The 23,732-nt window shown below is 40.5% G+C and overlaps 1 protein-coding gene across 16 annotated transcripts in view; it reads left to right on the top strand.

Annotated features, from left to right (window-relative positions):
* Positions 1–23,732, top strand: part of MARK3 (microtubule affinity regulating kinase 3) — a 114,327-nt gene that overhangs the window by 27,891 nt on the left and 62,704 nt on the right. For 14 of the 16 annotated variants that reach the window (XM_032287290.1, XM_032287289.1, XM_032287287.1 and 11 more), the window contains one exon: positions 14,807–14,860. The exons of 1 other annotated variant lie outside the window; for it this stretch is intronic. In XM_032287290.1, coding sequence (XP_032143181.1) covers positions 14,807–14,860 — 54 coding nt within the window. Of the gene's footprint in view, positions 1–14,806; positions 14,861–21,776; positions 21,896–23,732 lie in introns of those variants that run through there. One more of the 16 variants, XM_032287288.1, reaches the window with a different exon arrangement.

Raw genomic sequence — 23,732 nt, 5'->3', positions numbered from 1 at the left:
AGCTGGGATTACAGGCATGCGCCACCATGCCCAGCTAATTTTTTGTGTTTTTAGTAGAGACAGGGTTTCACCATGTTGACCAGGATGGTCTCGATCTCTTGACCTCGTGATCCACCTGCCTCGGCCTCCCAAAGTGCTGGAATTACAGGCATGAGCCACAGCGCCCGGCCTCTCTTTTTATGTAATGCTTGTTAAATTCATTCTGAGATATTTTATAATTTTTGTTGCTAATGTTAATTGGACTTTTTTTTTCCTCAAGGCAATAATATATAACATCTTGCATTTGGGAAACTTTTGATCTCACATTTGGAAAATTGAAAATTAAGCTTATGTTATTTTTTAATAGCACACTTTTTATTTGGTGTTCAGTTCTATGAATTTTAGCTCATGTACAGGTTCATGTTACCACCATTATAATCAGGATATGGAACAGTCCCATGGCCCCAGTCCCTTGTGCTGTCCATTTAAATGGTAACCCCCTCCCCTACCATAATCTCCTGCAACACCCTGTCTGTTCTCCATCCTCATAGTTTTATTTGTTTTATTTTACTTTTTTCGAGATAGAATCTCCATCTGTCCCCCAGGCTGGAGTGCAGTGGTTCTGTCTTGGCTCACTGAAGCCTCCGTCTCTTGGGTTCAAGCAGCCCTCCCACCTCAGCCTCCCCAGTAGCTGGACCGCAGGCACACAGCACTGCACCCAGCTTATTTTATTTTATTTTATTTTTGGTAGAGACGGGGTTTCACCATATTGTCCAGGCTGCTCTTGAACTCCTGAGCTCAAGCAGTCCATTTGCCATGGCCTCCCAAAGTCCTGAGATTACAGGTGTGAGCCACCACGCCTAGGCAGTTGCCTTTTCTTGAGAATATCAAATAAAATGGGATCATATGATATGTATGTAACCTTTTGAAACTGGCTTCTTCTCACTCAGCATAATGCCTTTGAGATTGATTCAGGCTGTTGCATATATTGACAGTTTGTTCCTTTTTGTTGCTGAGAAGTATTCTGTTGTATGGCTAGACCACAGTTGGTATTAGCTCTCCCACTGAAGGACATTTGAATAATTTCCGGTGTTTGGCAGTTACGAATAGAACTCCTGTACAAGTTTTTGTTAGAACGTAAGTTTTAGTTTCTCCAGGAGTGACAATACTGGATCATATGGTAAAGAATTAAGTGAATTGTTAACTAGAAAACTGGTTTTATATACCAGTATAATATTCCTTGTAGAAAGAAACCTAAAGCCTCTGGTCTATATTGGTATATTTTTATTACTTAGTACTGTTGTTCTCAGCTAATATCTTATTTTTGTCAGTGTTCTCTTGGTCTGTGATGGGAATGTGATATATTTTGCCTGTTGAAGAACTAAAACCTCTGAAGAAAACCCAGAGGGTTGCAGAAAGAGTGGCATTGATGATTTGGGGACTTAGTTTATTCTGAGGCAGTATAAGATAAAGGGTTATTGTGTATTAGGTTGAAAGTTTTAACTGCTATCTTTGTGGTAAGAACAGAGATGTAGAATTATATAGTGAAAAGAATTTTCTAAAAGATGGGAGTAGGGATAATCTATATCGTGCATTTAAGTCACAAGGGTGTTGTGAACATAAAAAATACTCATGAAAAACTGTGTGTTCATTGGAAGAGAGGCATTTTTATTTAACAAACATGTTGGAGTAAGAATTAAAACCAAGATATATTAATATGTACACCCCGGGAACCATTTTAAATCAAGTCTTTAAATAGCTTACTTATTTTTTTTTTTTTTTTTTTGAGACAGAGTTTCGCTCTTGTTACCCAGGCTGGAGTGCAATGGCGCGATCTCGGCTCACCGCAACCTCCGCCTCCTGGGCTCAGGCAATTCTCCTGCCTCAGCCTCCTGAGTAGCTGGGATTACAGGCACGCACCACCATGCCCAGCTAATTTTTTGTAGTTTTTTAGTAGAGACGGGGTTTCACCGTGTTGACCAGGATGGTCTCGATCTCTTGACCTCGTGATCCACCCGCCTCGGCCTCCCAAAGTGCTGGGATTACAGGCGTGAGCCACCACGCCCGGCCTAAATAGCTTACTTATAAGTTCAATTTAGATGAGACCTCCCCCACTCCCAGGATGGTTTAGACCATGAACCAATCAGAAATGGACATCAAAATGCTCATTTTATATATTTTTAAAATACATGTATCAGTTGTGAAATTCATCTGATTTAGCTCTTAAATGAAAATGCTACATTATCCGTATTGTCCTGGAAGCATCCATCCCATATTTACTGTGAATTTGGGGATGTTAGTGGTATCTGCTATCTTGCTTTTGACCAACTTTTCATAGCTTATGGTTATTTTTGTGTGATATATTGCCTGTTTTACACCAGTTTTCTTTCAAGTTCATTATTCCCCCCACACACACTAATTTTCATAGCCTCCCAGAGACCTTTCCCCTCACATGAACTGCAGGAGAACTCACTTCTATCAGTCATTTTTACTTAATTGGAGTTGTTTGTTGTTAAAATATTATTTTCCTAAAGTAATGCATGCACATAGCTTAAAAAGTCAAATATACTAAAAACTTGTAATGACAATCAGAAGTTTCTTACCCCTCTTTTTCCTAGCTACAGGGAGATGTTAGGCCAAGGTATTTTTTAGAAGATGGACAAAATATCAATATATTTCTTTACTAATGGGGATAATCTAATAGAGAGGAGGAAAATGGAACTGCGGAAGAGATTTTGGAACAGGTGAGGGGATGGTGGAGACATTGGCCTTTGGATAAAGTGGACAATTCTTCCATAGAAATAGGAGGAAAGCCAGCCAGCCATGGTGGCTCACGCCTGTAATCCCTGCACTTTGGGAGGCTGAGGCAGGTGGATTACCTGAGGTCAGGAGTTCAAGACCACCCTGGCCAACATGATCAAACCCCATCTTTACTAAAAATACAAAAAATTAGCTGGGCGTGGTGGCAGGTACCTGTAATCCCAGCTACTCAGGAGGCGGAGGCAGGAGAATCACTTGAACCTGGGAGGCAGAGGTTGCGGTGAGTTGAGATCACACCAGTTCCCTCCAGCCTGGGCAGCAAGAGCAAAACACCATCTCCAAAATAAATAAATTAAATAAAACAAAGAAATAGGAGGGAAGCAGAGGGTGCTGGCATCAGTGCAGGTGAAGGGATGCTAATGGTAGTAGGAGCTTGTAGAAATTCTCTTCTGAATGCAAGCTATTTTTTCACTAAAATGGAAAGCAAACTCGTCTAAGATGAGATATGTTAGAGATGTGAATAGATTAAGTAATTGCCAGACCAGCAGGAGAGTAAATAGAGTAGAGAAAAAAGAATTGCCAGGCAGCCTTAAGGCTTCCCTGAGGTTGGTGACCAAGGATTTAAAGTGAGAAGTGTCAGCATGGAGGTGTATTACTCTCCAGCCGCATTCAGTTGCCCAGCTGCAGGCAGGACATTTGCAGAGATTGGAGTTTTGTCACATTAGCATAGTGAAACGAGAAAGGAGCAAGGACATTCATATGGAACCTCCCAGGGAGTGATCACAGTGAAATTAGGGATACAATTAGGAAGTAAGAACTTGAAGAAGACGACTCACCCTGTGAAGATGGTGGGGTAAGTGGATTACAGATGCTGGTGAGTTCCAACAGCTATTGGAGTACTACATTGAGTGAGCTAGAAGGTAGAAGAAGTTGGTTAAAGAATAGGAAGCTCAGAATTGGATCGTGAAAGGTTTTCAGATATTGTAATATCAGAGACTGGAGTATGACCATGTAAGTGGCTTAAGTATGTAACTTGTTTTTCTTTCTGGAAGTTTATCCTTGGTTTTTAGAAATTTCACATTTAGGTGCCAAGAGAGTTAGTCTTCATTCGTTGTTCTTGGTGCTCATTGGACCCTTTTAATATAGAGATTTTTGTCTTTCAGTTCTAGAAATTTGTCTCTTGTTTTTATTTTTAACTTAATATTCATTCTGGAATCCTTAACCAAAGACTAGAGTGCTTGAAAAGAGCCTCAATTTTTATAAAAATCTGTCTTCTATCTCTGTTTTTTTACTTTCTGGGAAATATTTTTAACTTTATCTTCCAGTCTTTCTGTTAAAAATATGTGTGGGGGCTGGGTGTGGTGGCTCATGCCTGTAATCTCAGCACTTTGGGAGGCTGAGGCAGGAGGATCACTTGAGGTCAGGAGTTTGAAACCAGCCTGGCCAACATGGTGAAACCACGCCTCTACTAAAAAATCCAAAAAAATTAGCCAGGCATGGTGTCGCATGCCTGTAATCCCAGCTACTTGGGAGGCTGAAGTAGGAGAATCGCCTGAACCCAGGAGGTGGAGGTTGCGCCACTGTGCAAGTGAGCCAGGATTGAGCCACTGCACTCCAATCTGGGTGACAGAGCAAGACTCCGTCTCAAAAAAAAAAAAAGGGTGGGGCCGGGCGTGGTGGCTCACGCCTGTAATCCCAGCACTGTGGGAGGTCAAGACAGGTGAATCACGAGGTGTGAGGAGTTAAAGATGAGCCTGGCCAAGGTTGAAAAATCCCGTCTCTACTAAAAATACAAAAATTAGCCAGGCGTGATGGTGGGCACCTATAATCCCAGCTACTCAAGAGGCTGAGGCAGGGAATTGCTTGAACCTGGGAGGTGGAGGTTGCAGTGAGCTAAGAGCCGAGATTATGCCACTGCACTCCAGCCTGGGCAACAGAGCGAGACTCTATCTCACCAAAAAAAAAAAAGAGGCTGTGTGTGTGTCTTGTCTTCTTTCCCCAGTTTACTCTTTGATCATTTTTATCCGTTTCTTGTTGTTGTCTTTACAGCATCTAGCTCTGGTATCATGAATGCCGTTTCTTCTGCTGGCTCCCTGAGAATAGTAAAGGCTTTTTTTTTTTTAACTTTTTTTTGAGACAGAGTCTCCCTCTGTCACCCAGTCCTGGAGTGCAGTGTCGCAATCTCGGCTCACTGCAACCTCTCACAAGTTATGTTAACAAGTTTGGAGAATAGAGGAGAAAAAAATCCCACAATCCTAATATTTTGAATATCGTTTTCATTTTTGTATATTCTCCATATACATGTTTTTTCAACATTTTTATTGTAATTTTGTATCTCATTTTTTCTGTCCTCGGATTTTTATCGAAAGCAGTTTTCTATATTGCCACGTAATTGTCATAATTGTTCATTTCAGTGGTTACGTACAATACCATTGATGAAAACAGCAATTCTCAAACTTTTCTGTCTCAGAACTCCTTTAAATTGAAAATTGAGAACTCCCCAAAGCTTTCATTTATCAGGGTTATCTATATTGATAGCTACTGAATTGAAGTTATTACTTAGGAAACTTAAAATATATGTTCATTAAAAATAATCCTGTTACATGATAATGTAAATAACATATTTTCATGAAAAACAACTCTTTTTCCAAAGCAAATTATTGAGACAGTAACATTGTTTAATTTTTGGCAAACCCCTTTAATGTCTGGCTTAACAGAAGATAGCTGGGTTCCCGTATCTGCTCTGCAGTCACACTACTTTGGTGTGTTGTTTGGTTGCAGTGTATGAAGAAATGTACAGCCACCAAAGGAAGGGAGTATCGTAATACCCTTTTCAGGCGATTGTGGATGTTGTTCTTTGACATTATATCAAAACTCAGTCGTTTTTTGGGGGTGGGTAGACAGTGATGAATTGAATTTTTATTCAAAACAACTGTTAGTGACTGACAATAAAAAGTTAAAACCCAGAATGATTTGCTTCAATTTAAGATTAATTATATCCCAAAAGCAGGAGTCCACCAGGTTGCCTGAGGAGAGGGGTGAGCTGGCCCAGGTCAGAAACAGCAGGTCAAACTCCTGTGCTGCAGTGGGATGGGAATTGGGATCAAGATTGCCCCTGTGAATAACCACTGCACTGCAGCCTGGGGAACGTGGGGAGATCCTGTCTCTTAAAAAAAAGAAGCACGCCTGTAATCCCAGCACTTTAGGAGGCTGAGGTGGGCGGATCACGGGGTCAAGAGATCGAGACCATCCTGGCCAACATGGTGAAACCCCATCTCTACTAAAAATACAAAAATTAGCTGGGCATAGTGGCACGCCCCTATGGTCCCAGCTACTTGGGAGGCTGAGGCGGAAGAATCACTTGAACCTAGGTGGCGGAGGTTGCAGTGAGCCGAGATTGCACCACAGCACTCCAGCCTGGTGACAGAGCAAGACTCCGTCTCAAAAAAAAAAAAAAAAAAAAAACTAATTGTAGCAGATTTGAAAACAAGCAGAACAAGGGTGAAAGCAAGCCTTGGTGTAAAATATAACATATATTTTTTCTATATATGTTACATATCTTGGGTAACTAAAAATCATAAAAACAATCAGCATGCTTTTAGTACAACCTGGAGGTATAACGTACAGGAAAACAAACTAATATAATATTATATTATAATTATAGACCTAATCCCAGTATATTAAAATAAATAAATAAATAAATAAATAAAAATAATTATAAACCTAATCCCAGTATATTTTAAAAATCACTTGATTTTACAGTTTTGAACATTTTCATTTTGAGACAGGGTCTCACTCTGTCACCCAGGCTGGAGTGCAGTGGTGTGATCTCGGCTCCCTGCAGCTATCTACCTCCTGGGCCCAAGCAGTCTTTCCACCTCAGCCTCCTGAGTAGCTGGAACCACAAGTGTGAGCCACCACATCCAGCTAATTTTTTGTATTTTCTATAGAGATGAAGCCTCCACATGTTGCCCATGCTGGCTTGGAACTCCTGGGCTAAAGTGATCCTTCTGCCAGGGCCTCCCAAAGTGCTGGGATTATAGGGATGAGCCACTGCACCCAGTCAACACTTTTTTTTATTGTGGTAAAATATATACAACATAAAAGTTATTTTAACCATTTTTTAAATGATCAGTATGCCATTGTTAACCAATGTCCTCATTATGGTTATGAAAATAACTTTTTATTTAATTATTTTTATTCAGTGACATCAAGTATATGTACATTGTTGGACAACCATCACCACTATTCATTTCCAAGGCAGATAGTTAATACTCACTTTTTGTGGATTCTGTATTTGCAAGTTCATCTACTTGATGCAATTTACTTGTAACCCCAGAATTAGTACAGTGCGTTGGTAATCCTTTTTTGGACATATGCAGAATGGTGAAAAAATGTGCACATTCCTAGCTGTGGTTCAGCAAGGGAACACTCTGCCTTCTTATTTCAGTCTTTGTGCTGTGAACCAGTGTCTTTTTTGTGGTCTATTTAATGCCTTTTTTTTTTTTTTGCATTTTTGTACTTTTTGTTGATGATTTTGCTGTTTAAAATGGGCCCCAAGCATAGTGCTGAAGTGCTAACTAGTCTTCCTAACACACACTTGAGTGAAACTTAACCTAACACATGCATTTCCTTTCTAAGGCACATCATAACCTTGCTGTGGATAAAACTGTGGACATTTGAGTTTTTCCTTGCACTGTGCATGGCTTTGATGCTTTACAAAGAAGATGCATGTGTTAGAAATTTCACTCAAGTGTGCATTTCAGTGCTGTGACTGTGAATTCAGTGTTAACCAATAATATATAGTAAAGAAGACACACACATAAAACAAATTGATCAGTTGATGCAAAAATGTTGTGACGAGAAGCTTGCAGAAACCTAACCCTATATTTCCCCTAGAAACAATGATTTTAGTATTCACTAATTTAGTGAGTACAGTAACTTCATAGAATGTTACCACAAACAACAAGAATTGACTATATCTCCTTTTTTGAAAGAAGATGCTTTTTTTTTTGAAAGAAGGTTTTATTATGGGAAGGGCATTAGGAAAAATCATAGGCTTTCCTCATTTGCCTGATATTTGATTCTGTTCGTCTTCTTCCTAAGAAGAAAACTGAGAGCTCCCAGTAAATGGGTAACAAGTGCTTAGCTTCATGGAGGCCAGAACTTTGGCCTTTACACTGGGACATTTCATACACACAGCACAGAGTTGTTTTCATCAGACAGTTGAGTTTTTCCTTTTCCAAGCATAGGGTTGTCTTCCTGTGCCCTACTACATGTGCCACTATACTGTTATGTTTTTATCTCCCAGAAATTCTTCGAAGTCACTTGTCTACTGGTAGCACAGCACCTCTTCCTTTCTCTTGGCCATTCTTTGTCATTTGGTCTTTATTCTTCAGTGGGCCTGTCAGGTGGCAGGAGAGAGAAATGCATATGATCAGTATGCCATTGTTAACCAATGTCCTCATTATGGTTATGAAAATAACCTTTTATTTAATTATTTTTATTCAAGTTACATATTACACAAAGTTTAAAGAGGTAGGGTTATGGTTCAAGACTTGTTACAAGAGTCCCCCTAGACTCAGCTGTTTCCCTGTCTCCCAGGATGGCCACTTTTAATCTTTTAAAGTGATTCTTTAGTCTTTTAAATGCTTCTTTCATACTTTATAACATGCTTGTAGTCTTACTTGTTTTTCAGGTTTAGGCATTATCTATTGACATTTAAAGTCATCATGGACTTTAAAAAACACAAAAACTCTTTATTGAAATGTACCACTGGCCGGGCCTGGTGGCTCATGCCTGTAATCCCAGCACTTTGGGAGGCTGAGGTAGGCAGATGACCTGAAGTCAGGAATTTTGAGACGACCCTGACCAATATGGTGAAACCCTATCTCTTCTAAAAATACAAAAGTCAGCCAGGCTTGGTAGCATGTGCCTGTAGTCCCAGCTACTTGAGAGGCTGAGATAGGAGAATTGCTTGAACCCAGGAGGCAGAGGTTGCAGTGAGCCGAGATCGCACCACTGCATTCTGGCCTGGGCGACAGAGCGAGACTCCATCTCAAAAGGAAAAAAAAAGGCCAGGCACAGTGGCTCATGCCTGTAATTCCAGCACTTTGGGAGTCCGAGGTGGGCAGAAAATGAGGTCAAGAGATCAAGACCAGTCTCGCCAACATGGTGAAACCCCGTCTCTACTAAAAATAAAAAAAATTAGCCAGGCCTGGTGGCACACACCTGTAGTCCCAGCTACTCGGGAGGCTGAGGCAGGAGAATCGCTTGAACCCTGGAGGCGGAGGTTGTGGTTAGCCAAGATCGTGCCACTGTACTCCAGCCGGGACAACAGAGTGAGACTCTGTCTCAAAAAAAAAAAAAAGAAAAAAGAAACATAACATACATAAAGTGCCCAAATCATAAATGTACAGCTTGATGAATTATCACAAAGTAAACTCATTTGAATTACCATGACCCAGGCAAAAAATGTACTGTGACCTACACCCTAGATCGCCTCCCTTTGGCCTCCTTCAAATCCCTTCACTACCTCCACTTCCTCAAGTGAACCACTGTGCCAGCTTCTAATGCCATAAGTTTTATTTGTTTGTTGTTTTAACATTGTGCTAATAGAATGTTACAGTATTATTAATAGTATATTTTGTGTCTGCTTCCTTTACTCTGCTTCATACTTGTGATATTCTTCCACATTGAGGTTTTCATTTGTAACCAACTGTTGTAGTTGTTTGGCTTGGTTTCCATTTGCTATGGATTGAATTATATGTCCTCAAAATTTGTATGTGTAAGCCCTAACCCAAAGTGTGACTATATTTGGTGATACGGTCTTTGTAGAAGATTAAGTGGAGTTACAAGTATGAGCCCCAGTTGATAGGATTAGTGTTCTTACATGAAGAGACACCAGAAAGCTAGCTTTCTCTACCATGTGGGAACACAGGGAGAGGGTGGCCATCTGCAAGCAAGCCAGGGAGAAGGTCCCCTTCATATCTGTGAGAAAATAAATTACTGTTAAGTCCCCCAGTCTGTGGTATTTTGGTTATGGCAGTCCAGGCTGACTAATGCGTCATTCTTCAGACACTCCGTCCCCCTAAAGGACTTGGAATCTTTTTTTTTTTTTTTTTTTTAGCCTCCTGTTTTAGTGGTTGTGGATGCTGTGACACCTTTCAGAAGCAGGGTGTTAGGATCTTTTGACCATTAGTGAACTAACAAAGTGGAAGATAAGGATTTTTCTCCAGTGGGTGTTTGCTGTGGATTTGTTGGAAGAAGCCTTCTCATGTATGAGCTGTCTTTATCCCTATTTTGTAATTTTCCACTTTGCTGCTGGCCCAGAGTGAATGTAAATGGAATTTCCCAGAAATTTCCACAACAGGTGGATCTCACTTAGTGAGCCCCCTTGGCATTTGTTGTGTCTGCCTTTACCTAACTCCACAATCATTGGAATGAAGGGGTGGTCTTCTCTCAAGTCTGCATCTTTCTGAGGCACTGCAATAAGGGACACCCCACAGTTACCACCTCTTTTGGTTACCCGAAGGTTTCAGCTTTGTCTGAGCTCTCCAGACTCCAGCTCTGGGCCAAGGTGATTTTGGTGGAGTCATCCCAGCAGGGAGCTAGGAGGAAGAGGGGATTAGGAATTCCTGCTCAGACTTCCTTGCTGTGCATACATATGTCACGCTAAATGATGTTGTTTCACTCTGGGGACATGGTTGCTTTTGATAAAATGACTTTTCTACACTTTGGTTAAGCTGAATGAAACATATTTGAAGCTCCTATTTTTTCTTCAGATGCTCAGGATGAAAGTGTTTAAGAACAGAGTCAGGCTGGGTGCGGTGGCTTATGGCTGTAATCCCAGCACTTTGGGAGGCCAGGATCACCAGCCTGGCCAATGTGGCAAAACTCCATCTCTACTAAAAAAATACAAAAATTAGCCAGGCGTGGTGGCATGCCCCTGTAATCCCAGCTACTTAGGACGCCAGGGCACGAGAGTCGCTTGAACCCAGGAGGTGGAGGTTGCAGTGAGCTAAGATCCTGCCACTGCGCTCCAGCCTGGGTGACAGTCTCAAGGAAAAAAAAAAGAATAGAATCTTTAGGATAGCGGCAGGATGCCGTGGCTCATGGCTATAATCCTAGCACTTTGGGAGGCTGAGGCAGGCAGATTGCTTGAGCCCAGGAATTTAAGACCAGCCTGGGAAACATAAGGATACCTCATTTCTACAAAAAATTAGCTGGACATGGTGGCACGTGCCTATAGTTCCACCTACTCAGGAGGCTGAGACAGGAGAATCACCTGGGTCTGGGGAAGCCAAGGGTGCAGTGAGCTATGATCGTGTCACTGCCCTCCACTCTGGACAACGGAGTGAGACCTCGTCTCAGAAAAAAAAAAAAAAAAAAAGAATCTTTAGCATAGGAGGATACTGAGCAGAACCAGGAGAAACCAGTGATTAAGAGTGCAGGTGTGAAAATAGAAACTAGGTCTCAGGAGTTCAGAGAGAAGAACTGGAAAGACAGCATGTTTGACGGATTTGGCCATGAGTAGGAGGAAGAAGACAGAATGGAGGCCAGAAAAGTGTGTGTATATCTAAGGGTTTCTTTGGAATTGGGAGATCCAGGTATACCACGTAAAATTACTTGTGAAGGTAAAGTTTGAAGAAAATTCATTCGACTTTGATATATATAATTTTTAAAACCACATTATCTGGTAAAACACCAGAAGTCCTGTTTCTTGGTTACTGATATGAGTGTTCAAGGCCTCAGATCAACTCAGCATGCATTTATGTATTTATGTATGTACGTATGTGTTTATTTATTTAGGAATGGAGTCTCATTCTGTCGCCCAGGCTGGTTGCAGTGGCTCTATCTTGGCTCATTGCAGCATGCATTCATTTATTTAATCTTTTTTGAGGTGGCGTTTCATTCTGTCACCCAGGCTGGAGTGCAATGGCTCCATCTTGGCTCACTGCAACCTCTCCCTCCAGGTTTCAAGTGATTATCCTGCCTCAACCTTCCAAGTAGCTGGTGGAATTATAGGCATCCGCCACCAAGCCCAGCTAATTTTTGTATTTTTAATAGAGATGGGATTTCACCATGTTGGGCAGGCTGGTCTCGAACTCCTGACTTCAGGTGATCCACCCACCTCAGCCTCCCAAAGTGTTGAGATTACAGGTGTGAGTCACCATGCCTGGACAACTCAGCATTTATTGAGTACTCCTTGTGTACCAGTTAGGGCTGTAAAGATGAGTAAGATGTATTTTCCCCAGTTGAGACATGTATAAGACAGTTCACATTTGCCTATTTCAGTAGTCAGGATTTTCTTTTGCTTATTCAGTTTTCATTGAAACTTATATTTTCCAAATATAAAATTAGAATTCCAATTTTGTATTTTTCAGGCACACACACTCATTTACCCTCCACTCCTTCCCCAGTTCTGATTTGCTTCCTCCCAAAGATGGGGGTGATGGTTCATCTACTCCAGGGTCAGAATCGCTAGATGCCTTGTTGCAGTGATTTTTTTCTGTGGCTCCTCTGGAGGTTATAGGCTCCTAGGGAATAAATAATGTGGTCAGGTGGAGGCTTCAGACCAAGTTAAGCAGGGTTTTAAAAACATGGTGTTCATATACATAGTGCAGCCATTCTCAAAACTATGGCAAGGGGAGACCCCTGGAAGTTTCCTGAGACAGTTTTAAGGAGTCTGCTGAGTCAGAAAACTATTTTTGTGAAACTGTGAAAACATTTGCTTTTTTCATTTTTTCTCTCACATGTGTAGAGTGGAATTTTCCAGAGGTTACATGATGTGTGTGTGATATAGCACAGCAGATTGAATGCAGAAGCTCCTATGAAAATTTCACACAAATATATTACTTGTGTTATAATGGGCTTGTTATTTTGAAATGAATTGATTAATACTTTTTTTTTTTTTTTTTTTTTTTTTTTTACAGTTTCTCAGTGTTGTATTATGGTAAATATTCATTGATAAAACCCACATTTGGAGGACATCAGTAACCTTTAAGAGTGTAAAAGGGGACCAAAAAGTCCGCAAAGTGTGAGAGCCTTTGTTGTAGAGAAACCCTAAGCTCATTCCCTGGTCTTTGGCTATAGATGCTTTCTCCAGGGGTGGATCTTCCTGTGTCCTGCAGGGTGTCCAGTAGGAAGCACAGCCTCTTTGATCTTATGGAGATGGGCTCATTTGCTGTCCTGGAGCTCAAAGCGAGTGCAAAGCTGAGTTACTTTATACTCCCTGGTTATGGCAAAGCCTCCACTTTTGTTCCCTTCTGTCATCACTTTCGTTCTTTCCCCATTCTGGATACCCATAGTCCATAGAAATCATTTTTACCTGACAGCGATAAGCTGACCAGAAGTTATAGAAGCTGTGGTACGTCCTGTATATCCTAATGGTTTTAAAAAATACTGGCTGGGGCATATTCACCCTTTCTGAATAAAGGCTGCTAGGTGACCCTTTTGTTGCCTCTGTATATATTCACTTGGTTAGCCCACAGATTGCCTTGGACCTAGTTCCCTTTCCTTCTTCAACTGCCCAAAGGGCTTTTCAATTTTTTAAAAAAATAAAATGTTTTTAAAGTTTTCAGATACAACAGCTACCTATTTGTATGCTTACTTATCCCACAGTCAGCTAAATTTAAAGTGTCAGTAAATTGTAAATAAAAGATTTACTACATTGCGTATGTTTTTAGAAGTGCTTTCTGTGTATAATTTCTTTTTTTTTCCTTTTTTTTCTTGGTTTGAAGGAGATTTTCCCCTTGTCTATAAGTAACTTAAATATAAAATGTTATAACAGTACCCTTATTAGATTGAAGCCCCAATTTGCTTGTCTTTCTTTTTTTTTTTTTTTTTTTAAGTGAAAGGAGGTTTGTTAAAAAAGTAAAGAAACAGGCCAGGCACAGTGACTCATGCTTGTAATCCCAGCATTTTGGAAGGCCAAGGAAGGTGGATCACCTGAGGTCAGGAGTTCAAGATCAGCCTGGCCAACATGGTGAAACCCCATCTCTACTAAAAATACAAAATTAGCCAGGTGTGGTTGTGGGTGCCTGTAATCCCAGCTACTTTGGAGGCTGAGGCAGTAGAATCACTTAGAACCTGGGAGGCAGAGGTTGCAATGAGCCGAGATCGGATATTGTGCTACTGAACTCCAGCCTGGGCAACAGAGGGAGACTGCCCAAAAAAAAAAAAAAAAAAAAGAAGAAGAAGAAGTAGTAAAGAAACAAAAGAGTGGCTACTCCATAGACAGAGAGCATGGGCTGCTTGACTGAGTCTATTTATAGTGATTTCTTGATATCGCTAAACAAGGGGTGGATTATTCATGAGTTCTCTGGGAAAAGGGCAGAGATTTCCTGGAACTGAAGGTCCCTCCTCTTTTAGGGGACTATTTAGGGTAACTTCTCAAAGTAGCTGTGGCATTTGTAAACTGTCATGGTGCTGGTGGGAGTGTCTTTTAGCATGTTGATACATTATAATTACTGTATAATGAGCAGTGAGTATGACTAGAGGACACTTTTCATCGCCATCTTGGTTTTGGTTGGTTTTGGCCTGCTTCTTTACCACATCCTATTCTGTCAGCAGGGTCTTTGTGACCTGTATCTTGTGCCGAGCTCATCCTATCTCATCCTGTGACTAAGAATGCCTAACCTCCTGGAAATGCAGCCTAGTAGGTCTCAGACTTATTTTACTCAGCCCCTTTTCAAGATGGAGTTGCTCTGGTTCAAACACTTCTGACATATTTTCCCTCTCCCTTTTACAGGGGGACCCTTAGTCCTAAAGAATTGTAGAAGGACAAAGATCTATCATCTGTAACTTCTTCAGGCCAAATAGGGGTGATTTGACTATTAGGGTCTCTTGTTTTTAAGGTAGAGAGAAATATAGTCAAAAAGCATTGGTATGGAAGCTTCTGTTTTCAGTTACACAGTTTTATAAAGTTACAATTACTTATTGTAACCAGCTGAGTTTTATGTTTTGAGGTTTGTTTGCTTGCTTGCTTCTTAACAATGCCATATATCTTGGCATTTATCAGTCCATAATTACTAGATTCTTAAAGTCCATAAATATTTTTTTCTAGGTTGCAATAAAAATAATTGACAAAACTCAGTTGAATCCAACAAGTCTACAAAAGGTAAGATTGGTTCAATGTCCAGTATTTTTTAAACGATTGTCAGTGCTAATTGCCATCTAATTTGTCCCTTAAATACCTCAGCTGTTATTTTTATTTTATGTTTAATGCCATAAAGCTTCCTATTCCTCAAATTAGTGCAGCTTAATGTAGTATTTCATAAAAATGGTTGAGTTATCTTTAGTCGAAGATTTAGCTGTACAAGGCTGTACTTTTTATTGAATATTCTAAATATTGACTAGAGAGCACAAAAATGTTTTCATGTAATTGATATTGTGCAGATTTGTACCTTTCTTATAGCTAATACTGAAAATTTTAAACTCAACACTTTGGCTTCCTTAAACCCTTGACATACCACGTCTGATTAAGGAGTGATGATTAATATAAAAGGGAAATGTAAAAGTAAAACTAAAAGTGGAAAAGCATGTTCATAAAGCATTATTGTCATGGGTTTCGTTTAACATCGATCAAGCCTTTGCCCTAGTACCTTTTAGAATCACCTGGGCAAATTTTTGAAAGTCTTAACACTTGTATAATAGTGCCTAAGCAATTAGGTAGGGCCCAGACATAGGTATTTCACTGGTAGGTACATCAGCAAATAATTAATAATCTTCATAAGAAAATCTTTCTAGTTGTTTTTAGCTTTGCAGAGTCTTTTTACATACTCCATTTGATTTCTAGATTTGGCCTATAGTAGTTGGGGGGGTACAAAGACCATGAACTAGGAGCAGGAAGTACTGAATTTAAGTCCTGGCTCTGCCACTTAATCAGATGTCTGATTTGACCTTGAGCAAGGCACTTAACTTTTCTGGACCTTGGGTTTCTCACCTTTAAAATGGAGATAATTGGCTAGGTGTGCGGTGGCTTACACTTGTAATCACAGCACTTTGGGAGGCTGAGGCGGGCGGATCACAAGGTCAGGAGATCAAGACAATCCTGGTCAACATGGTGAAACCCATCTCTACTAAAATACAAAAAAAAAAAAATTAGCCAGATGTTGTGGCATGCACCTGTAGTCCCAGCTACTTGAGAGGCTGAAACAGGAGAACTGCTTGAACCGGGAGGTGGAGGTTACAGTGAGCCAAGATCACGCCACTGCACTCCAGCCTGTTGACAGAGCAAGACTCGGTCTCAAAATAAATAAATAAGTAAGTAAAAAATAAAAAATGGAGATAATTTCGTCTTCTCATGATGGATGTGACTATTATTAAAATAACGCATGTAAAAGAGCTTTGTAAACTGCACTGCACTATACATTTGTAAGATATTTTGATAAGTGCAATGCTGTATATATATTACTAATGTAGTCCTCATGGTTATTTAATCCTGGTAATTTTGAAGCCCTGTCCCTGTTACGTGTGGGAGGTAGGGAAGGAGATAGACTGTATCTTGCACTAAAAATGTTACTGAGATGAGTAGTTTTTGTGATCCGCAACCCATCTGGGCTTTAAGGCTTCTCAAGGTGGGCATAAAACATCTAAAAATTCCAGTCCTTTGTCCTGAAGAGTAAATTTTATCTGTTTCCTTAAACTTTCTATATTCGTCTAAGGACTTGGTACTAATACATACATTAGGGGTTATTAAAATTTGGTATTCAGAACTAAAAACATACACAGATGTTTACTGAGGACTCTAATTGAGTAGTCTATGATGTTACATACCTTTCACTATTCATGTGTACCTGGATATAATTGTAATCCTAGCAGTTTTCCAGGAAAAAATTTTATCATGGTGTTTTATCAAGTTGGCTGCAGTTTTTTCTTCTTGTTTGCTTCCTTCCTTTCTTTATTTTTGTTTTATTTTATTGGTCCTGATTTTTAATTGCTGCTCTTCTTTTATTGTTTGTCACATTATTATTAGTTTGTCTGGTTAGCCCACTAGTGTGAAGATTTGTTTGTGGTATTATTCAAGTATGAACCATCCACAGAAGACCGATTCTAAAGCTAGCTCTATCCCAAGTTAAATAACTTGATAAGTATAATATTATACAGCATTGTTTAAAATTGTGTATATAACTTGATATAAAGTAAATTAGAAGCATTTTATATACATTTCTTTCACATTCTTTTTCACCAGGTTTCTTACCTCCAGCCTCCCCTTCTCGTCCCCCTACCAACTCCTGCCATTTTGCAACAATGTAGAGTGTTCCAGGAGACCTTGTCAGACCCCTTTGGAATAGTCATTCTTGCAGCCTTTTTTCTTCTCAGCACTATTCATAGTTGTATCGCACTTACTTCAGGAACAGCTCTCTTAGATAGTGATTTAAAGCTGTGGAGCATGCCCTAGCAGCTAAGATTCATTGTAAAGAACATTCTGCCATCAATAGTATGTAGTCTGTTTTTACTGCCACTACCAAAAAAGGTAGACTGGCTCATTCAGGCAGTGTTTGAACACATGTTTAAAATATCAGTTTCATGATATTCAGGCTTGCACACTGGGTCATGAATATTTACTAAATGCACATATAAGTAAACCTGAGTTGACTCTGTTTGCAGATTGATGTTATTTTCACAGATGAGTCTCCTCATTTTTCCTTTGTATTTTTCTAGCCATTGAATTAATAAACGTTAGATTTTAGTGAGAGATTTATTTTTCACCACTGTTTTTGTACTTTTTTTTTTTTTAAGAGATGAGTCTTGCTCTGTTGCCCAGTCTGGACTCGAACTTCTGGGCATAAGCAGTCTTCCCACTTCAGCCTCCCAAGTAGCTGGGACTACAAAGGCAGACCACAGCATCTGGCTGTATACCTTCTAACTTCTCACTGCATATCTGGGATGCTATACTATTTTTAAGCATATTTTAGGTCAGTTTTGTTTTTTTTTTTGTTTTTTTGAGATGGAGTCTCGCTCTGTTGGCCAGGCTGGAGTGCAGTGGGGTGATCTGAGTTCACTGCAACCTCCGCCTTTTGGGTTCAAGCTATTCTTCTCCCTCAGCCTCCTGAGTAGCTAGGATTACAGGCGTATGCCACTACACCTGGCTAATTTTTGTATTTTTAGTAGAGATGGGGGTTTTGCCATGTTAGCCAAGCTGGTCTGGTCTCAAACTCCTGACCTTAGCCTCCCTTAGCCACCTGCCTTAGCCTCCCCAAGTGCTGGGATTACAGGTGTGAGCCACCACATCCAGGCTGAGGTGGGCGGATCAGTTGAGGTCAGGAGTTCCAGACCAGCCAGGCCAACATGGTGAAAGCTTGTCTCTACTAAAAATACAAAAATTAGCTGGGTCAGGAGGCTGAGGCAGGAGAGTTGCTTGAACCCAGGAGGCAACAGAGTAAGACTTCGTATCAAAAAAAAAAAAAAGAAAGAAAGAAATTTGTAACATGTAATGAAATAAAATGATTGATTTTTTAAAAATGTATTCATGATAGTTGGTTGCTTAGCCAACCTTGAGCACATTCAGGGATAGAGACACGCTCCTTCCCATAGCATCTTATGCCAGTGTTCAGTGGCTTTGTTATTAGAGCTTTTTCCCCTTACTTCAGAGTAGCATCTGTCTTCTAGAAACTTCTACAACACTGTTCTCTATTTTGCCATATGGAGTTATAGTCACTCCAAATATAGCCCTTAGAAGTTGCTATTCTGGGTCTTCTTGATTTTCTCTTCTCCAGAGTAAATACCCTCAGCCTCTTTGGGTACTCCCACAGGAGTTGCCCTCAACAGAGGTCTACTTTATTCCATACTTGGAATTGTTTCCAACTGCCACCTGAATTTGTTTGATTCCTGCTAAAATTCATTTAATTGATTTTCTGCCTTAATTCCAGTCTTTTGGGGCATTTTGGAATAATGGGTGTTTTGTGTTAGCTGCTATATAAATTGCATATGGAAGTCTCCATCCAATTAAAATATTTAGGCAAGAGCAAGACCTCTCAATGGAGAATTCATCCTTCTAAGTTGATACTGCTGACCCAGTAGTAAAGCATATTTTGAGTAAGGTTTAACCACCATTCTTAAATCTAGACTTACTAGGACAGAAAGGGAAATCCCTGTGTTTTTAAATTTTAATGAGATTTACAGAGGAAGAAAAAAGGAACATTAAACACAAATATATGCGAAATACCCAGTAGGATTTATTGAAGCATTATTGACTGTAGATTTCATCAGGGTCTTTGTGGGAAAACCCTGCTTATACCCACCTCAGTCTCCTTCCTTCCTTCCATTCTTCCTTCCTTCAGCTGGCCTTATCGTGATTCTAAAATAGGGCAACACTGCATTCCATAAAATAGAATAAGTGTTCCTATGAGCTGAGCAGAAGTTGGCTTTAGAGACAAAGACTGAAGAATGCTGAGGCAGGCCAGGCTCAGTGGCTAACTCCTGTAATCCCAGCACTTTGGAAAGCTGAGGCAAGAGGATCACTTGAGCACAGAAATTTGAGACCAGCCTAGGCAACATAGAGAGGCCTGTCTCTACAAAATAAATAAATAAAACAAATTAGCCAGGTGTGGTGGTGTGTACCTGTAGTCCCAGTTACTCAGGAGGCTGAGAAGGAAGGATCGCTTGAGTCTAGGAGTTGAAGGCCGTAGTGAACTATGATGGTGCCCCTGCACTCCAGCCTGGGCAACAGAGCAAAACTGTCTCAAAAAAAGAAGCTAAAGCAAAGAACAAAGAGTGTATTGATCCTTTCGGAGTTACTTTTTTGTAAGGCGGGGACAAGGAAACAGAACAATAGACCACAATAGACTACACTACATAGAAAAATAACTGATGATTAACATCAGGTTAATTCATGCTACATTTTTTTTTCCTGTAAGGATTAAAGCAGTAGGAACTTATTATTGTGCCAGTTGAAGTTTGTTTGTTTGTTTTAGACAGAGTCTCGCCCTGTCGTCCAGGCTGGAGTGCAGTGGTGTGATCTCAGCTCACTGCAACCTCCACCTCCCGAGTTCAAGAGATTCTCCTGCATCAGCCCCCTGAGTAGCTGGGACTACAAGTGCACGCCACCACACCCAGATAATTTTTGTATTTTTAGTAGAGACGGAGCTTTGCTATGTTGGACAGGCTGTCTCAAAATCCTGGCTTCAGGTGATCCACCCTCCTCAGCCTCCCAAAGTGCTGGGATTACAGGCTTGAGCCACTGCACCCAACCAGGACAGTATAAATCTTCAATCAGGGGCTGGGCGCAGTGGCACATACCTGTAATCCCAGCACTTTGAGAGGCTGAGGTAGGCGGATCACCTGAGGCTAGTTCGGGACCACCCTGGCCAACATGGTGAAACACTGTCTCTATTAAAAATACAAAAATTAGCCGGGCATGGTGGCGTAGCCCCAGCTACCCAGGAGGCTGAGGCACGAGAAGCTTGAACCTGGGAGGCAGAGGTTGCAGCGAGCCAAGATTGGGCCACTGCACTCTAGCCTGGGTGACAGAATGAGACTATGTCTCAGAAAATAAATAAATATATAATAAACTGTCCTGTTTGGGAAATTACCTGTTATCTCCTTTTTTTCTGATTTCTAGGAAGGTCAGATAACTTAGTTTAGGTTTGGGAATGTGAAACTTTAGCAGGGATTACTCCATTTTTAATTTTAATTTGGTCTCCTGAGGCCTAATGTAGGAGCTTAGTCCCAGACAGTGGCTTCCTATAATTTTTATTTAACAATCAATCCTCTCCCCACTTTTGGTCAGGCTCTCACCTAGGTAAGAGTGTAACCAAAACCTAGGATATCCCTTCTGTTCTCAGTTGCCATCATTTTGGGTTTCCCGTTTCAGCATACCATTGACAGGGTGTTCTCATTATCATGTGTTTCTTTTGAGTTTTTGTTGTTCTAGCCAGAGAGAAACCATTTGATATCTGACAGGTGGCTATATGGAAACACTTGACACTCTGGGAGGATACAGCGTACCAGAGACTATTATGACTATCATGAGGATCATACCAAGTGTTTACAGTATGCTCCTTAGCCAGGGTTCCCATGAAGCAAATCAACTAAAATTGTATAGACAAATAAGGAGTCTGCCAGTTTTAACCAGGTAGTCTTCTCTACCATACCAAATCGCAATGAGAAGTGTCATGAACTGCAGATTCCTCCCTGTTTAGTAGGCAATCCAGCATCCCATGACTGGGCTAACTGTAAAGCAGGGCATGCAAGTTACCCACAGAAGCTCCCAATTGTGAAATTTTAGCTGCAGCATGGTCCTGCCAAAGTGAAAGAAGAAGCCATTAGTAAGGAAAAATTAAGAGGGGTAAAAGCCTTGTTATGAACTCTTCTTGTTCTGACAGTCTTGGGAAAAGCTGTCCATAGTCTACAGTCCACAACCTCTTGTCCTGGTTCACAGTTTGAATGTCTCTCTGCTTATGGTATCTGGCATTCTGGTGAATTCTGTATGTGGCCTACATATCAAGCATGAGACTTGAAATTTACATTGAGTTGCTGGCTTTGGTTTATAGGGCTTCCAAAATTGAGCAGTTCATTCTTCATTAGCAAGTTGTAGCCAGATATTAAAGACAACTAGAAGAATTTAGAATCTATTTCAGTCAAGAATAATCTTATTAGGTCATTTCTGGAAGTTATTTCTGTGAATTAATATTTTATTCATTGTGCCCCTCAAGCCTGGTCCACTCTGATCCCCTCAAGCACCAGACACCTACCCAGGAAGAGGAAGCTGTTTTCTTTTTAAAGTTGGTGTTTGCTTTGGAGCCACTGTTAGTGCTTACAGCTTTGTAGAAGTAGTGGCCTTTTTTGACATCTTAGGGAATCTTGGTTGTGGGACATATCAGGGAACCTTATAATTTGAAAGCGGGGAGAACCAGTTCATGCTTTTCATGTGCTCTATTGTGTAATTACTTTTACTGCTGCCACCACTGGGTTGTATAGGACACCGTTGATTTGGTTTTTTTAAACCAGTAGGTTTCAACCCTTCTTGTGCATTAGAAACATTTGTGGAGTTTGAAAAAAGCATATTTCCTTCACAGTACTTTCCTCCCTAGAGGTCTTATCTTGGTGGGTCTAGAGATGTTGTGATCCCAGTGCACAACCCAGATGAGAATGGCTCCTGGTCTGCCTTCAGTTTCCCCTGAAGTTCTTAATTTCTCTCGTCTTCCAAAAGGTAACCTGTCTTCTTTATTTGTTTATTTTATTGATTAAGTGATTGATTGATGAGGTCTTGTTTTGTTGCCCAGGCTGGAATGCAGCGGCAAGACTAAAGCTCACTTTAGCCTTGAATTTCTGGGCTCAAGTATCCTTCCACCTCAGCCTCCTAAGGTAGCTGGGACTAGAGGTGCACACCGCCACACCCAACTAAAGTAACCTATTTTATATATTTATTTTATATATTTATTTTTTAGATATTTTTTATTTGACAGAGCCCCCCTCTGTTACCCAGGCTGGAGTGCAGTGGCTCAATTTCGAACTGCATCCTCCACCTCCCGAGTTCAAGTGATTCTCCTGCCTCAGCCTCCCAGACAGCTGAGATTACAGGCACCTGCTGCTACACCCAGCTAATTTTTGTATTTTTAGTAGAGGTAGGGTTTTGCCATGTTGGCCAGGCTGGGTTCAAACTCCTGACCTCAAGTGATCCACTCACTTTTAAAAGTGCTGGATTACAGGCATGAGCCACCATGCCCAGCAAAGTAACCTATTTTAAAGATGACTCCTTCCCCACATATTCTAAGTTTCATAGACAGCTTCCACTGCTGAATGCTTCCACTGCTGAATACTTCCACTGCTGAATACTTCCTCCCTCTCTGGAACTCTTCCTAGGAATGCCTTAGTACCCAGTTCCTGGCCTCTTTTCTCTATTGGGTGAAGCAGAAGTTATTTTGGGAATCCTTTTCATTGAACAACTCTTTTCATCTTTTTCTTTCCTTTTTAACTACCTTTTTCTTTCATTTTTTATTGACTTATAGCAGGTCAGTAGTTCAGGCCGTTAACAAAAGTAGTAACCACTGTAAAAATAGTTGTTACAGTTTTGCCTGTCACGTACAATTCAGTGTCCACATTCAGATTAGTGTCATAAATCTGATAAATTAATACAAATAGGGGATGGCACAAATGAAATCCAAGACAGATGCTTCTTTGACTGATTGATTGATTGATTCAGGGTTTTACTTGTAGCCCAAGCTGAAGTGCAACGTCGTGATTATAGCTCACTGCAGCCTGGAACTTCTGGGCTCAAGCAGTCCTCCCGCCTTGACCTCCCAAAGCACTGTAATTATAGGCATGAGTCACTGCCGCCAGCCTGATTTTGCATATTTAAAATATTGAGAATAAAAATGTGTATTTTTTTTAGACTTCAAAAGAGGTAGAAGAAATAGAAAAAAAATACAGCTTCAATATTGTTGCTTCTTTAATCCTTATAAACTTTTAAATGTATCACCAGACTTATTTTTGTTTTGGCAAGAAATAATAGCACTTGATATTTAGAATACATTGTAAACTGAGAATATTAGAGAGTATTTTGGGGGTTGGTTTGTATGTTTTGAGAAGCAAGGTCTCACTATCTTGCCCAGGCTGGTCTCAGACTCCTGGATTCAAGCATCCTCCTGAGGATTCCAATCTGCCTTCCAAGGATCTAGGATTATAGGCACATACCACCATACCCAACATACAATGATCATTGTATCAATGATTGATTATGCTGTTTTGTAAAAGTCACCAAGGGATCAAGTGTTTTAAGTAGGTTAAACTTAAAGCATAGCCCAGACCCATTTGCAGAAAATATAAACTTGGGTACAAATTAGACCTTTGTGAGAGAATTATAACAGCAGCATAGCTAGAATCACAATCACATGTCTAGTGTTTATTATGTAGCAGGTGCTATTCCATGCACTCTGTATGTCAAGCATCCTTTAATTGTAGAGTTGACAGGGCCAGGGAGGTCAAGTTACCTAGACTCAGCGAGTGGTGCAGCTGGGTTGGGATTAGGTCGTATGGCCCCAGAGTCA

Source organism: Sapajus apella, unplaced genomic scaffold, assembly GCF_009761245.1.
Source record: "Sapajus apella isolate SASKATOON/1434 unplaced genomic scaffold, GSC_monkey_1.0 scaffold20, whole genome shotgun sequence".
NCBI lineage: Eukaryota > Metazoa > Chordata > Mammalia > Primates > Cebidae > Sapajus > Sapajus apella.
This window is presented reverse-complemented; position numbering and strand designations above follow the sequence as displayed.